We start from the raw sequence: 16,268 nt of genomic DNA, 5'->3' as shown, positions 1-16,268 counted from the left end.
TCTTCTCCTATCATCAAGCAGTACAGTGAAGTCCCATATTAGATGGTCATTCTGTGAGCTGCAGTGACTCCAGTGTCCAGACAAATCATTTTTGTGCATCAGCATGCGACTCGCCCCGTCTGAAGTATTTTGCTCTTGTGTGCTGAGAGTAAATTATTACTGTCATATGAGTGTGTGAGAATAGAGGCAATTCAGATAAACACTGAGCCTACAAGAGCAAAAAACACTGACGCTTTGGACTGAAATCCAGACACGGGAGACGACATGCACTGTCAGGGCAAAGAAATATAAAGCAATGGATGTAATATGACAGGGGTTAATCAGAAAACAAAAATAAAGAAAGAAAGAAAAATTTCAAGCAATTACTAATCAGACTGAAAAGCCTTCATGTAAACGGTGAAGACCTTTATTAAAGCTGGGTTATAATTTATATAATTAACGGAAACTAAGACTAAAACTAAAACCATTACTTGAAATAAACATAAAAATAAAATACAAACAACTTCATTTTTTTCTAGATAGTTTTAACAACTTTTCTCATTTTAATTCAGTTTAATTTGATGCACTAAAATACCTAAAGTAAAAAGTATATAGACATATTAAAAATTAAATAAATAAATAAAATGACAGAAACACCACACAAGATTACTTAAACTTGAACAAATGGAAAATATAAAAATAATTTATTAAAATAATTCATTAAAAATACTAATAAAAACTATAATAGTATTTCAATAACACTGCCTTAAAAAATCCATTAAAAAGGAAAATATTAACCATTTAAATCTTAAAATCAGACCCAATATTTTACACAATTTTTGAATGCCATGTGTTTTTATGTGTTTTTGAGTATAATGGTAAAAAAAAAACATGTTTTACCAATTTATTTGACCTAATTTTTGTGTTAAAAACAGCCAGGGTTGAGTATCGAGAACCAGTTCCCATTTTATTTAAAATATTAACAGAAACTATAAAAGTATCTCACTTATATTAAAATAACAAAGTCTTTAAAATACACTAAAAAAGGAAAATATTAACCAGATTACTTTATTGAATCAATTACTTGCTCAGTCAGAATCCAAATTATCTAGTGCACATGTGAAATTTATTTACGTCTGGTCAGCAGTGGAGAATAAATATTTGTGCTGAAAATCTTTTTGATATTTATTTAGATTTGTAAACAAGGTAAAAACTACAGTTTGATTCATGTAAACAAGAGCAACAGATATCTAGGTATATCGCTTCATTAATTAATCAAACGTGCATTATTGAACATACCGGACCTGTTTCACAATATCGACTCCATTTGAGTGTCAATGCACCATCACAATTATAACTGGTGTGTATCAACAAACAGGAAACAAAAAAAATAAAGTCAGAGAAAGTCAAATCCCACAGACAGACATCATGTGAGAGAGGACAATAGATATCAGGATTGAGGAGAACAGTAAAAAGGTGCTATTAAATGCACTGCTAACTGGATAAACATGCAATTACAAAGTAAACTAAAACCTTGCTAAATGAAGGTCTTAGTCTCCTCTACGCCCACTGAGACGAGTGGCTTCCCGGCCAACCAAAACAATCTGAACTGAAAATGAGCATGAACGAAAACAAGCAAACCAAGGTATGACTCAAATAATAGAGCGACACCCGAAACTAAAGCGACGAGAAAATCTGAGGCGTCTCTTACCAGGCTTTTGAGCCCCTTGGACTTCCTGCTGTCCGTTCTCGCCTACTGTACCCGGATCTGCTCACACACACACACACACACACACACACACACTCCACAATTAGAGGCGTTTGAATAAGAAAATCCTCAAAAGCCAAAGGGAGAATCCTGACAAACACGCAGTTTGCTCAGTGCAAACAAACTCTCGGAAATCAATCAGACAAAAGATTCACACAGGCCAGTATACACCTGAGGAACTGCTTATTTCACACAGCACCATTAAATGAACATCACAGGTGACTGAAACCCATCTCTTTTCACAGATCTGTACAACTGCTATTAAAGTAGATAAAAATAAAATAAAATAAAAAATATAATGCAATGCAAAAATAAAATAAAAAAATGAAATGCAATAAAATAAAATAATAAAATACAATGCAATAAAATTATAATAAAAAGAAAAACCGTAAGAATCAGATCATGTAAATGTAGTCAAAATAATAAAAGAAATTCAATAAAAAAAAAAATGCACGGCAAAAAAATAAAATATCATAATAAATAATAAAATTAAATAAATAATAAAATGCAATGAAAGGAAAGGAAAAGGGAAGGAGAAAAGAAAAGAAAGCTTGTTGGTAATAGATTAGCATTATGCAATAAAACTTGGGCATGCCTGATGTTTTGACTGGGTAACCTGTGAACATCAACAGATCAGACTCACCCTTCCCATCATTGTCCAGCAGTGGGACGTAGTTCGCCTTGTCAACCGTCTCTCTGACCTGATCTTCGAAGGTCTCGGCCTCCAGCGTGGCCACAAAATCCCTCTTCACCATGTTCTCCACGTCAGGCTGAGGAACGCTGTCGGTCAGAGCGTCGGTCAAGCTCAGATCCGCCATGACTCTTACTGCAACACAAAGACAATGAGAAGAAAACACGTAGACTTAATAATCACACTAATATAAGAACTACCTATGCTCAATTAATATGTTGTATTTACTGTCATTTATGCACCGCAGCAAAAACAAATGTGTGCAGGAAACACTTTGTCATGATGTCGTCATATATTATGATGCAATCTCTTGACATCAACTGTGAGATGTTGAATTATTTCATCAGATACTCGTTTGATCATTTAATATGCCCATTATCAGAAGAAATCAAAGCAGCAGATAAAAAACAAGATCGTCTTGAGGGTGAAACTAGCCCAAATGCACTCATTTCCTTCTTTAACTCCCTTTTTTTCAAAGTCTGTGATTCATTTGCGGCGTCTCTCTGCTGATAATCATAATTTGTGTCTTCCTGTGTTGTGTAATCTCAAGACTTTGCGTCTGTGTTTTCCTAAATCACAGAGATTAAAGATGTGGCAGCAGTGTAACGCAGCAGGATTACAGCTGTGGGACGGACACACACACACACAGATTCCCGATTAAACAGAGCTATCCTGAAGCATCAGTTCAACAGCCTGAGAATCATTTCTCCCTCATTAAAATTTAACCACTCAATTCTTAAAAAAAAAAAAAAAAAAAAAAAGTTAAAATAAAATATATTATTATATTTAATTTTTAATTTAATTGTATATTAAAATAATGCAAAAAAAAAAAACATATTTCCCATGTTACAAAAACAGCATTCTTCCATCTTAGAAACATTGCCAAGCTTCGAAACATGCTCCCTGTTTCTGATGCAAAGCTAGTTGATGCATTCATGACCTCTAGACTGGACTATTGTAATGCACTGCTAGCTGCTTGTCCTGCATCTTCAATAAACAAGCTACAGATAGTCCAAAATGCAGCGGCTAGAGTTCTTACCAGGTCAAGAAAATATGATCATATTACCCCAATTTTACAGTCTCTGCACTGGCTACCTATTCAGTTCCGTATCATTTACTAAATATTATTACTTGCCTATAAGGCCCTAAATGGTTTAGCTCCTGCGTATCTAACTTGTCTTCTACCATGCTACAATCCAACCCGCTCCCTAAGGTCGCAAAACTCTGGACTTTTGGTAATACCTAGGATAGCAAAGTCCACTAAAGGAGGTAGAGCTTTTTTACATTTGGCTCCCAAACTCTGGAATAGCCTTCCTGATAACATTCGGGGTTCAGACACACTCTCTCTGTTTAAATCTAGATTAAAGACGCATCTCTTTAGCCAAACATTCACATAATGCATCTTATAATCTTGTACTGCAGTTATATCTGATCAAATGTACATTATTATTATTCTTTAGCTTGGGTTGAACAAATCATTTTTGCTTCGATGGAACAGCAGCTACGCTAATTATGTCTCTATTTGTTTCTCTGTTGATTAATATCCCGTGGTAACTAGGAATGACAGAAGCTTCAGTCTGGATCCAACCCTTAAATGATCTGAGATGACCGAACACCTGAGAAAAGATGATGCCAACCCCTCAGAGGACCTCAGAGGATGCCAACGCTCAGACAACATACAGAATTACCAAATTTTGCCATAAGTTAAATATATTAATGTTCTGCAATATATAAATATATTGTGGAAACTTAATTTCCTGTAGAGCTGCTTTGCAACGATTTGTAACGAAATAAACTTGAACAAAAAAAAATGTAATAAAATTGTAAATTAATCATTAAAAATAATAATAATATTTGAAAAATAATAAAATAAAAATAAGTGCACTACTATTACTACTAATAAATAATAATAATAAAAAATTTGAATATAACAAAAAAAATTATATTTAAATAAAATACAATAAAAATAAAATAGTCATTAATATTGAACTCATAAATCACAGAGCTGAGTCATATGTAGCTGTCAAATCCTGGGTGGCGTCCTCTGTTTTTTTTGAGGGACCACAGTGAGGAGGACAGAATGTTCCAGAGGGAAAGAGAGGGGCTTTCAGACAGGAAGTGTGTGTAAATATTAGGTGTATGACAGCAGCGGCAGGCACTTGTGAGCTGAACTTCTCTTCTGCACTCAAGCATGCAATTCGACTCAAGATTATCATGAGGTCATTTCCTCTACTGTGGTGAGGTGACATCATCATCATCATGAGCTGCAGCAATCAGTCCTTCAAACCAGCAGCTAAACGAAGCCAAACCACCTGATAATAAACTCACTCCTGCTGTTTCATGACAACAACATGGAGGTCACGATGCATTTACTATGGTTATTATCGTGATTAATCATATTACTGCTTTATATAAAACATAACGGTGAACTCGTTGTGCTGACAATGTCTGAGACATTCATGTAGCAATAAATGAAAAATAAATAAAATACAAAAATACAAAAAAAAATTAAATACAAATATAAAACAAATACAAAATACATTTGAAATACAAAACAATACAAATAATATCATAAAATAAAAATAAAGCTAAATTAAAAACTAAAAAATAATTACAAATTAATTAAAAACATACAAATTATATAAAAAAATTAAAATTAAGTGACATTAAAATGAAATAAAAACTAAATACAATTAAAAGAAAAAGAAATTACATGAACAAAACAAAAAAAAATAAATAGAATAGAAATAAAAAAACAAACTAAAAAAAACATTAATAAAATAAACTACAATAATAATAAAAAAAAGTTTAAGAAATGTCATTGATAACTAATTTATTTATATCATATTACTGTTGCTTTATGCTTTAAAAAAGCCTCTCAGTCATGCATTACAGTGATCTGACCACATCTAATGGGCGTTTTTAGGTATGACACAAATCATTCTCTCATGGCTTATTGCTTCAATTGCATATGACCTGGATTGTACAGGATCTGAGCGTCAGAGGATCAGAGAGCAGCAGCGAATCTGCAATAAACTGCGGTGCTGAGATTTTCAGCTTTAGCTACATTCACTTTCCCCCACAGCTACAAACATTATGACATTATATGACACGACTGGCTCTCCGCTGTCTTCCAGAACCTGTTCAGCTACAGTAAGCTGCAAAACAGTGTTTGTCTGAGTGCCTTCTCTGGAGCAGGTCTCTGGAGTGAGACGCCACGACAAACAGAAGAATGCATCTGTAACACACTAACTACCTGTTATGTGCTCGACACCACGTAGATTCAGTAATATATAACAGCAGTTCACTGCTATAGCTATAACATCACTTCAGGAGAGGCCAGCTCTTACCTGGACGACTTTCAGCAGGTGAGTATTTGAAAGCCAGCAATGCTTTATCAACTTCACGAGCTCTGGTTACAGAAATCACATTCAGGAACTGCTATCCGCGCCGTGAGCCAAATAAAACATGGCGGATCACATCGGAAGTCATCATGTTTGAAAAAAGGAAGGATATTGAGGGAATAGTGGCTCGTCACAGGATGATTTGATTTGATATAGCAGGCCAGAACTAACACAATTCACTTCAACAGTCATTGTGGCTGTGTTTACTATTAATTTGTCTCCAAACATGAACAAAATCTGACCGAACCTCAGTTTGGAGGAAACATCTCCTTCTTATAAAAAAATTCTAAGGCAATTTTTGTTTTTATTATCTAAAACTGCACCAAGGTTATTTTAATATTATTAAGATACTACTATATCTTACCACTAATACTAAAATACTACTATATTTTTTTTGATTACTTGATTATTCGGAGCATTTTTATATTTTCTGTTTTCATTTTAAATTTTTAGTAATTTGTTGTTTTTATTATGTCTATGTAGGTTTTATTCATTTTCATTTCAGTATTAGTTGTATTAATAAAAAAGGGGGGGGGGGTCAACTTTATATATATATGCATGCTTTTTTATGCACATTTTCTTGTCGGTTTCAGGTTAGTCTGCAGTCATAACTGGCTTTATATTGTCTATTTTATGTCCTCATTTATATAGATAAGTAAATGTGTTCATTCTCCGGTCATGTGAGGCCATTGACACAGTTAAGCCTGTGTAATCTACTGCTCCACAAACAGAGCACTGGTGTGCAAACACACACACACACACACACACACACACACACACAGGTATGCTGCTCACACACATGCCATAATCTTCTGCACACATGGGTTGAGATTGAACAGTGGGTGTGTCAGGAATCCAAACACAAACATTATCTGATCTTATTATACACACACACACACACACACACACACACACACAGACACAGACACACACACACAGACAGACACACACACACAGACAGACACAGACACACACAGACACACACAGACACCACACACAGACACACAGACAGACAGACACACAGACACACAGACAGACAGACAGACACACAATTTTACCCTTCAGTGACGGCATGCTTGAGAATCAGGAACTAGAGATTCATAAAACAAATCTCTCTACAGAGAGAAATATGATTCAGCATCAACATAATATTTTTTTTCTGTTAACGCTATGAGTTTTTAAAATGGTTTTACACAACATTTCTAATTTTTAGTTTTACTCGAAGATCTAAAAGAAAATAACTAAAAGAAATAAATAAAATAAAAAGAATATAAACCTATTAAAAAACGAATAAAAACAATACAATTATTCAAACTTTAACCAAAATTATGAGAACTATGAAAAAAGGAAAAATAAAACTAAACTAAAATCAAATCAATGATAATAAAATAACACTGATCAACTTAAAAATCATTGTTTAAATGACAGACCAAAAAAAAATGAAAAAAGATGAAACAATGCAGGTTTAACATGCAGTGAAACACAAACACTTTGTATCGAGTTTGTTTGTTTATAATTTAGAACTATTGCCAGCTTTCATGGCTTTATTCATGGCTAGAAACAAGTGAAAATACAGAAAAAGTCATGAATAAATAGCAAAATGATATATGAACAGCAAAAAAAATAACATTATAAAAGGTTTATCCGTTTATCTTTGATTTAAAAAATCTAAGGGAATCTGGCCTCACTTCATTAAAAATCTTCTCATAAGAAGAAACCCGAGAAGTCTTTCTATTGAGTAAAACTGTAAAAATATAAGAAAAAGTACATAAAAAGAAACGTTTGAATAAAAACATTGCTTAGTATCTTTGCTTGATATAATTTAAAGCAGGTTTTTACATTAATTACCTGCTTGTGCTGGTGTGGTCCAAAACTTCAAGCCCAAACTTCACGTCAGATGTTCTGAACTGTTAACACATCACAACTGTGCTGGTTTCTGTATTCTGGCCTCTCAAACACACATAACCCAGGTCACGCTAACCATGATTCAAACACACATCTATCCAGTCTCTGTGCAGCAGTTTCGCTCCGGTCGATAATCATTTGATTGTTTTCTTCAGGGTAAATCTGCCCGCTCAATATTATTTTAGCACACAACACCTACAGTTTAGGAAGGTCAAACAGCTGACGCACCCAACAGCATTTTTGGGCTTCTGTCTAGGTCGGCAGCACGCTAGATTTTAAGAAACAGCCGGACCGTGCCTGACATTTCTGTGCAACAAATTATCAATAACTCAAGTTTATGAAGTCTTGCATTTGTGCAGCTAAACAACAACAATCATCTCTTATTTCATATTCCACTCAGTCTGGTTCAGTTTCCTTCACTAACTTCTGCTTTTTTTCTGCTGATGCTCACATGTGCTAATATATGAATCTACAACCGCTGACAACATGATGGAAAGCAGCTCAAAACTTGCACTACTGTCATGGCGGAGCAACCGTTTAAAGAGAGTTAATTACACTCTCAACATCTTTATGGGTCAAAGACCAGACGCCCCATTCTGGTGTTCACATCATTAAATGCAAGTAAAGCGCCTGCTATAATGCTATAAAGTAACATTTGTGAAAATAAAATGTCCAACTATGGGTGAAACATGCTTCCATTGTAAAATACATTCACGTAAAAATGAAACGACACACTTATTCTGAAATGTATCTATTAAAATATATAAAAGAATCAACTGATCATACCAAATGTGATTATGTTTTAAATGATTAGAAACTTTGTGGTTTGAAGAAGAGTGGTTCATTGGTAATGATATAAAATGACAACAATTAAGTAGTAATTTAGGGCTGTACTGTGATCACTAAAAGTCTTGTAATGCCATCTAATCTTTATTTTTCTTAATACAGTATGCATGGCAATTAGGAGTGGGCGATATGTAAAAAATATATCAGAATATTTTATTTTTTTAAATATCAGGATTTTATCACGATTCTTTGTCATGTTGGTTTTACTATTTTGCAAGTTGTCTGAGCATTACAGCCAAACTAATTCCCCTATTATAAAGACAAAGCCTTTCAAGGAAACAAAAAAAACTAACAAATAATGGCAGATATTTAGGCCAAAGTGGGCCTAAATATAAAAATCTGTCATTATTTTATCTTTGTTATTAAAAAAATAAGAACAAAGATACACATTACAACTCCACAATGTACAAATAAAACCAACAGTGCTTTATTTTCCGGTACAATAGGTGTATTTAGCAGAGCATTCAAGAAACTGAATGAACAAATATAAAAATAAAACACTAGGCTGTCTTAAAGCAACTGTATTAAAGAGTAGTGAGTGATTTTTCTCTTTGTGTTTTGTTGTTTTTTAACGTTAAAGTAATAGTTCCCCCAAAAATGAAAAATTCTGTCTGTCAATTCTGTCTTAGTGTTTTGTTTTTATACCATCATTTACTCAAAAGTTGTTTTAAATGAGTGAATGAGTTTCTTTCTTCTGCTGAACATACATGCTATTTTAAGGAACGTAGAAAACCAAACAGTTGCTGGTCCTCAGTGACTTCCATAGTATTTTTTTTTCCTACTATCTAATTCAATGTGGACCAGCAACTGTTTGTTTACCCACATTCTTCAAAAAAATATTGTGTGTTCAGCACAAGAAAGCAATTAATACAGGTTTGGGACAACGTGAGTGAGTAAATAATTAAATTTTAGGGTGAACTATCCCTTTAATGACAGTCGGCTTTATGTTGAATGCTGTCCCTTTAAGACCTGCACGTATCCGTTTTTCTCTCAACTGTTACTTTCATTTTTTTTTTTTTGCTCTGAATAAATAAATAAACACGGGGGGGTTGTGAAAACTGTTTTAAACTTTGTTTTGATGACTGAAAACCCCATATCTCTGGCTGAATAACAACACATATGACATGAATATGCAACGTGCACTTGTAATGCATTGGTCTGTGTTTGTGTACTGGTGTGTGTGTGTGTGTGTGTGTGTGTGTGTGTGTGTGTGTGTGTGTGTGTGAGAGAGAGTGATCCTCCCGACATTCCACAGATGCCTGGAATTCCCTGGTGTGACACTGCAGCAGGTTTAGAGAAGGACTGGGCTGTGACTCAAACACACACACACACACACACACACACACACAGTCTCTGTGCTTTATAACAGTCTGCACAAAGCCAGCATTCACCTTGCTCTGGGTCATCTACTGACCCTTAACCAGCTGCAGTCAATGATCAACACATCTGAACTGCTCTAATGACTATGGCCCATTTCACAAAGCTGTGAGAAAATCAAACAATGAGTCACTCAAGTCTGTGTGTCACTTGACATTAAAGCCCAAAACACACTGCATGATTTTAGCAATCCTATAAGATTTACTGCTAATAAACTTGTCTATGACGTGTGTAGACTGTATGATGATGACACCCATTGACTCATACACTACGCCGCACATTTCTATAGAAGAATAAAACGTCATCAGCATGCTCTAGTGGTAAACAAAAAGAACATGATAAATCACACTTTAGAAGTTGTATTTTTTAATTGCGCTGAAAAAAGTGGAAGCAGCGAAAGAGGAAGAGCTTGAGGTAAACTGTTTTATGTTTTAGCGCCATGTCGCGCTGATTTCATGCTGCATTTTTATTGGTTGGTCAGTAAACGTAGATTGTACCAGCAAACACACTGTGCGCTGATCATGCTGTACCGTGGGCTATCTGGGACAGCCAAACATTGTGCAGCGTGTTTAAGGTTTAAGTCAAAAGTGCCTATAAACCCTCTTAACCGTAGTAACATATCTGTAACACAACAGCAATGTGATAAAAAAAAAACACAAATGTTCTATTATTAACTACATTTATGAATAATCATTAAAAATAATTCATAAAACAATTTATCATCATAATTTAGTTCATTTATTTTTAAACCACTTTTAAAACAGCCCAGAGACTGACCAAAGCGCTGTACATGAGCGAAGTAATAAATACAATCTAAAAAATACAATATATATATATATATATATATATATTAAAAAAATAATAATAATAAAAAAAAAAAATAAAATCAAAAGAAAAAATGTGAGCAAATACCAAATTTAAAACAGAAACAAAAAATTATTATTATTATACCAATTTTCCAGTGTTAATACAAATAATTTAAATCAAAGCTAAAACACTTATTTTACACACACACACACACACACAAAATCAACTCTGAGAATCCATTATCCATTAACAAATCTTTCTGCCTGTTAATCAGCCAAGTGTGAATGGCTGTTGCCAAGTGCACATAATGTCCTTAATATGCACTTAAAGGGATAGTTCACCCAAAAATGAAGATTCTGTCATCATTTACTCCAGGCTGTTTTGGGGCACCATTGACTTCCATAGTAGGAAAAAAAAAATACTATATAAGTCAATGGTGCCCCAGAACTGCTGTTTCCCACATTCTTCAGAATATCTTCCTTCGTGTTCAGCAGAACAAAGACTTTCATACAGGGTTGGAACTACTTGAATGAATGAATGATGCATTTATATAGCGCTTTATTGTGTATAGCTGTACACCCAAAGCGCTTTACAATCATGTGGGGGGGGGGGGGTCTCTCCTCTACCACCACCTCTACTTGAGGGCGAGTAAATAATGACAGAATTTACATTTTTGGGTGAACTATCCCTTTAATAAATAATTCAAATGATTTGTGATCACAAGTTTGCACATGCGAGATATTTCACAATGGCTTAAAATGTGGCTCACCAAATCAGTTGTTAGAAATGTAATCCGTTTCGATCACATAAACTTGGTAAAACTCAGCAAAAACAAGGACAAAATACCGAAATGCTCTTCTGAAGAGTCCTCAACTCCTCAACACTTCCCCTTTAATGATATTAGACACAAACGGTGTCCATTTCACTGAGCGCTTTGTGAAAACACACGGCCAGGCCCTGAAACACAACACTGTCACACTTGTTTGCATGTCTTTACAGAGCCAGCCTGTGTAAAAATAAAACCGGTTCAGAGAAAGCTTGTTACGTTCTCTTCCCTCTTGACCTCATGTTTCCCATCTACACACAGATCTGATCCAAAAATAATCAGCACACGTGTGTTTATGTCCAACGATATATGCTGCATCTGCATGCAAAATGACGCACAAGAAACTGCAAAGTTCAGCCAATTCAAGAGCTCATTAAATCATAATATAAAGACAAAACAATATACAGAAGAACAGGTGGAAAAAACAAAAACAAAAAACCTTGCATAGTAGTTCCATATTACTTCCACAATTAGTTAAGTACATTAAAAATTGTAAGATTTATTCATTCATTTAGTTAGTTTTTAATATTATCCAAATATGCAGGCACTAAGAAATCTGAACATTGGATAAAGCCTGCTTCATAATTGTTTTATTTCATTTCATTTATTTTATTTATTTTTTTTGGCAGTTTAGGTGTGTCTCCTCTGCAGATGGAGCTGATGAGATACAACGAGGGACGAATTAGTGAGAAATTTCCCTGAGAGCGGTAATTCAATAACACAGTCATTCTGTCATGCGCTTCAGTCTCAAGTGAACATTAATATGAACTGCAACAGCCAAAGCTTAATCGTGCATTTTGTTTCTGAACAGATTTACATATGGAAGACACACATGCATGCGGTGCATTGGGTTCGTTCTGTGTCTGCTGTCTCCTTCACAGGGACACGGCATGAGCTAATGACGAGCTGCCAGTGTGTTTGTGCGCAGTCAGCTCAGAGAAAGTGTCTCTCCCTTCGGCCAGAAGCACTACATCCGTGTCAATTCTCCCAGCATGTGTGACCTCTGACGGGCGGCAGTATTGATCCACACATGGACCGAGAAACACCACAAACACTGCGGCCCAAGCACAAAACATGCAATTCAGAAGCGATTTACAACTCAAATATTTCTACAACATGATAAAAAGATTACCTGATTTGAATGAAAAGTTTACCTTGTTTTTCAAAAAAATACAACTTCAGTCCTGCTACTTAAAAAATGCATGTTTAATTCAATGCTTTGCTGTTTCTTGGTAATTATTTGTGAAATTTACAAAGTGAAAATTTTTTAATACCTTTTTTAAAATGATTATTTTAGAGTTGTAAACAAAGATTATCGATCGTTTCGGCGCCGAGTCTATTTTTGCTGTGCTGCTTACGCTGAATTAAAGTCACAGTGCATTGTTCTTGATCAAAATTTACCCGATTAACATTAAAAATAACAAATCATGTAAGTGATGCGTTTCACAATCACCATATGTAAAAATAAAATGCACAAAAACACATCACTTCCATGAGTTATTGGCCAAACTTCAAAGGTCTGTTAAATTAATAAAACTAGTGGCATTTGTTAGCTTTAATATTACTTTTTCAATTCAATTATTCAATCCAATTACACTTTACGGTTGGATTTCGTTCCAAATTTGTCTTGGATCTCACAGCGAGTCACACCAATTCACATCGATAATTAAACAATACAAAAAACAACAGTACATAAACACACGGCTACAGTGCATTTGAATAGGGAGTCTATTTTCCAGAGGCCTATTTGAACCCCAATTCTGATTTATTAATTTTACAGACTGATACACCACAGATTTATTAACATAGCCAATTCAAGCTAGCATATGCAACTCTAAGCCTTCTGTTAGATGGCAAAAATGAATATTCCTCATTCAAAACGTGCGAAGGGTCAGACATAATTTTTCCTGGCAGGGTTGGCAATTATTTTGTATACACATATTGAAAACTTGGCTCAAGTTTATCGTGTAAACTACATATATATAATAGGCTATATGTTATTTACATATGTGTGTGGTATAGAGGGGAGGGGGACACGGTCGCTGGCCATATCATGCATCAAAGCACATGGCACACAGTGTTCGGAGGAGAACGCAGGAAAATGTGACAGAAATGACTATACTCGTCTGTATTGCAGTACAAGCCACGGTTCAGCTGCTCCTGCTCTACATACGCACCATAAGCTCATGCTTGCGGAGTGAAACGGCATTAGAGTGAAGCAGAATGGATGTGCTTAACGACTCGTTTTATCTTTGGTGTCGTCTGACAGGTTCATCTGGTAGAAAGGTGAAAGTAAAGCAGATATCAGTGGGTTTTTTGATGCAACGATAAACAGCACAATCTTCAACGGAATATGAATAATACTGGGGTGCCGACTTCTTATGAACCTGCATGTTTTATAGTTCATCAAGCTTATTATCTTTGAAAGATCTTTTTGAGACACTATGCCCCATTCACACGGGGCGTCAACGCCTCTCGTTTACTTTGAATGGAGTGACGTCAAGCGTTGCCGAACTGAATTGTGGGTCCGTCGCGTTGCTTCACTGGCGTTGCTCGCGGCAGAAGTTGAAAACTTTTCAAGGGCCAACGCAGGCGTCAGCCAATCAGATCGCCTTATGCAAATACCCTATTGCAGATACTAGCCAATCCCGTTCACACAACACCAGAAAAGTAATGTGATTGGCTGTTGACACTATGACGGTTGCGTCAGCACCAAGCTTCAGACGCACCCTCCGTCAAGCGTTGACACCGATGCCCCGTGTGAATGGGGCGTAAGTACCAGATAAATAGCAACTGCTCATTTTACATAATCATCAGATGAGTCCTTTCTGTCTATATGGTTGGAATAAACAGCAAAAATTACCAGGGTCCACTTACAACAAACACTTAAAATTAAGACAACCTTTAGTTATAATTGTAAGGGTATTATCACTAAGGTTTTTCTTAAATTAAGGGGTTTGATGCAACCAGTTGCAGACTGTGGTGACAGACCAAATAAAAAACAGTTACTATTAAATGACTGTTGCACTGAAGTCAGTCCTGACAACAGTTCTCATTAACTTCAGTCTGAAAGCTAAATTAAGACTGGAAGCTACGATCCCTCATCTCTCTTCACTCAGTCATGTTTTCTGTTCATTACGTCCGTCTCAAATCTCTCTCTCCTCTCTGACCGGCTTGATAATGGTGATTTTGGAGATTTCCCAGCGGATGATTGTGCGTAAAGCTCTGAGATCGTCCCGCTGCGGGCCGTCAGAGATTACAGATCACCAGGGTCTTCATGTGCACTAATCTATCACATTTATTCAACATGACGCTACGGGGCAAATACAATCCAGAACATTCAGCTAATAAACTGAACATAAACATGCACAAACAAGAATGGCACAATTATTATATTTATCCACAGGAGGAACTGGCAAGTTCTTTAAGAAAATAGGAATGCATCCAAAAAAAAAGAAAAAACAAAAATCACTTTTTTTTTTATGCCCAAATATGCTCACATAATTTTGAACAAAATTGTGAATAAATACAGTACAATGTTATTGTTTTTGAGAAAAAAATACAATCAAACTAATATTAATAACTATTTATTATTAAAATTACAAATGTATAACATAGGGCTGGGCGATATGGCCTAAGAAAAAAAATCCCAGATATGAACATGAACAAATCAACGGAATTATGATTTAAATCGATTTTTCTTCCCCCTACTTAAAATCAATCTGCCAATGACAAAGAAATTGTTCAAAAGTTTTAACTTCATTTTGTTTTGATTTTCCCTTCTGGGATTTAATCTGGATTTCCCCTTGGGGTTAAAGTGCAATCAGAAAGAACAAGCCAAAAGACGTGATGGCAGGCCCTGCCATTGTAAAAAGTGAATATGTAACTTAACATAACGTAACATAACATAAAATTATGTGACCCTTTTTGATAAGCTTTCTTTAAACACGAGTTTTAACATCTTGCTATTCAGTAGATAGGAGGTAGTTCTGATAAAGTGCAAACAAAACATTCAACAGCATTAAATATCAGTGACTGTTGGTTGTTTTTTGGCGGGACGATGAGGAATGGTTTGCAGATCCTCAGCACCACTGACAAACATCTGATCTTGTAAAATGTGTGGTAAGTACTGCCGCTCCATAGTATAAACAGTACATGCGATCGCGAATCTCGAAACTGAAACTAAAAAGCTATCGTGCATTCAAAAGCAGTTTCAAAGCCAGGCGTAATCCCTGATGCCCGCAATTTTATATACAATTACCCATTGATAAAACTGTGAGAGAAAGTACTGAAATATATATTTTCCTCCCATCTCGTATTTATTCCCTTTAAGGAGTTCCGTAGTACACTTAATTTTCTTTCCGTACACGGTATAGGGATGCGGCGGATTGCGGGGATCATACTTTGTACGCTCAGGACGCACATGCGCACTGAAGTTATTTAACAGTAATCAGTTTTTCCACATGGCCGTTGTTTCACAGCTGAAAACGAAACTAAAGAGATGGACATCAAAATAGCTGAGACTGCAACAACAGACGCTCACATTGACAAGCGCTTGTGAGCGAGAGGGTATGAGACAGCTCAGCTTTGGTTTAAAAGAGTTAAAAAAATATGTTATCAGTCATGACTTCACGGGGAAAAATAGAGCAGACACTGAACATGGTT

The 16,268-nt window shown here is 35.4% G+C and overlaps 1 protein-coding gene across 2 annotated transcripts in view; it reads right to left on the bottom strand.

The window, feature by feature from the left end:
- LOC306863436 (uncharacterized protein) overlaps nucleotides 1-16,268 on the bottom strand; it is a 67,721-nt gene that overhangs the window by 47,702 nt on the left and 3,751 nt on the right. Inside the window, exons 2-3 of one of the 2 annotated variants that reach the window (XM_079406763.1) lie at nucleotides 2,391-2,573; nucleotides 1,691-1,747 (exon numbers count right to left, since the gene is read on the bottom strand). In XM_079406763.1, the coding sequence (XP_079262889.1) occupies nucleotides 1,691-1,747; nucleotides 2,391-2,565 (232 nt within the window). In that variant the 5' untranslated portion in view covers nucleotides 2,566-2,573. The remainder of the gene's footprint in view (nucleotides 1-1,690; nucleotides 1,748-2,390; nucleotides 2,574-16,268) is intronic. The other variant, XM_079406764.1, reaches the window with a different exon arrangement.

This window comes from Barbus barbus, assembly GCF_936440315.1.
Source record: "Barbus barbus genome assembly, chromosome: 44".
NCBI classification, from domain to species: domain Eukaryota; kingdom Metazoa; phylum Chordata; class Actinopteri; order Cypriniformes; family Cyprinidae; genus Barbus; species Barbus barbus.
This window is presented reverse-complemented; position numbering and strand designations above follow the sequence as displayed.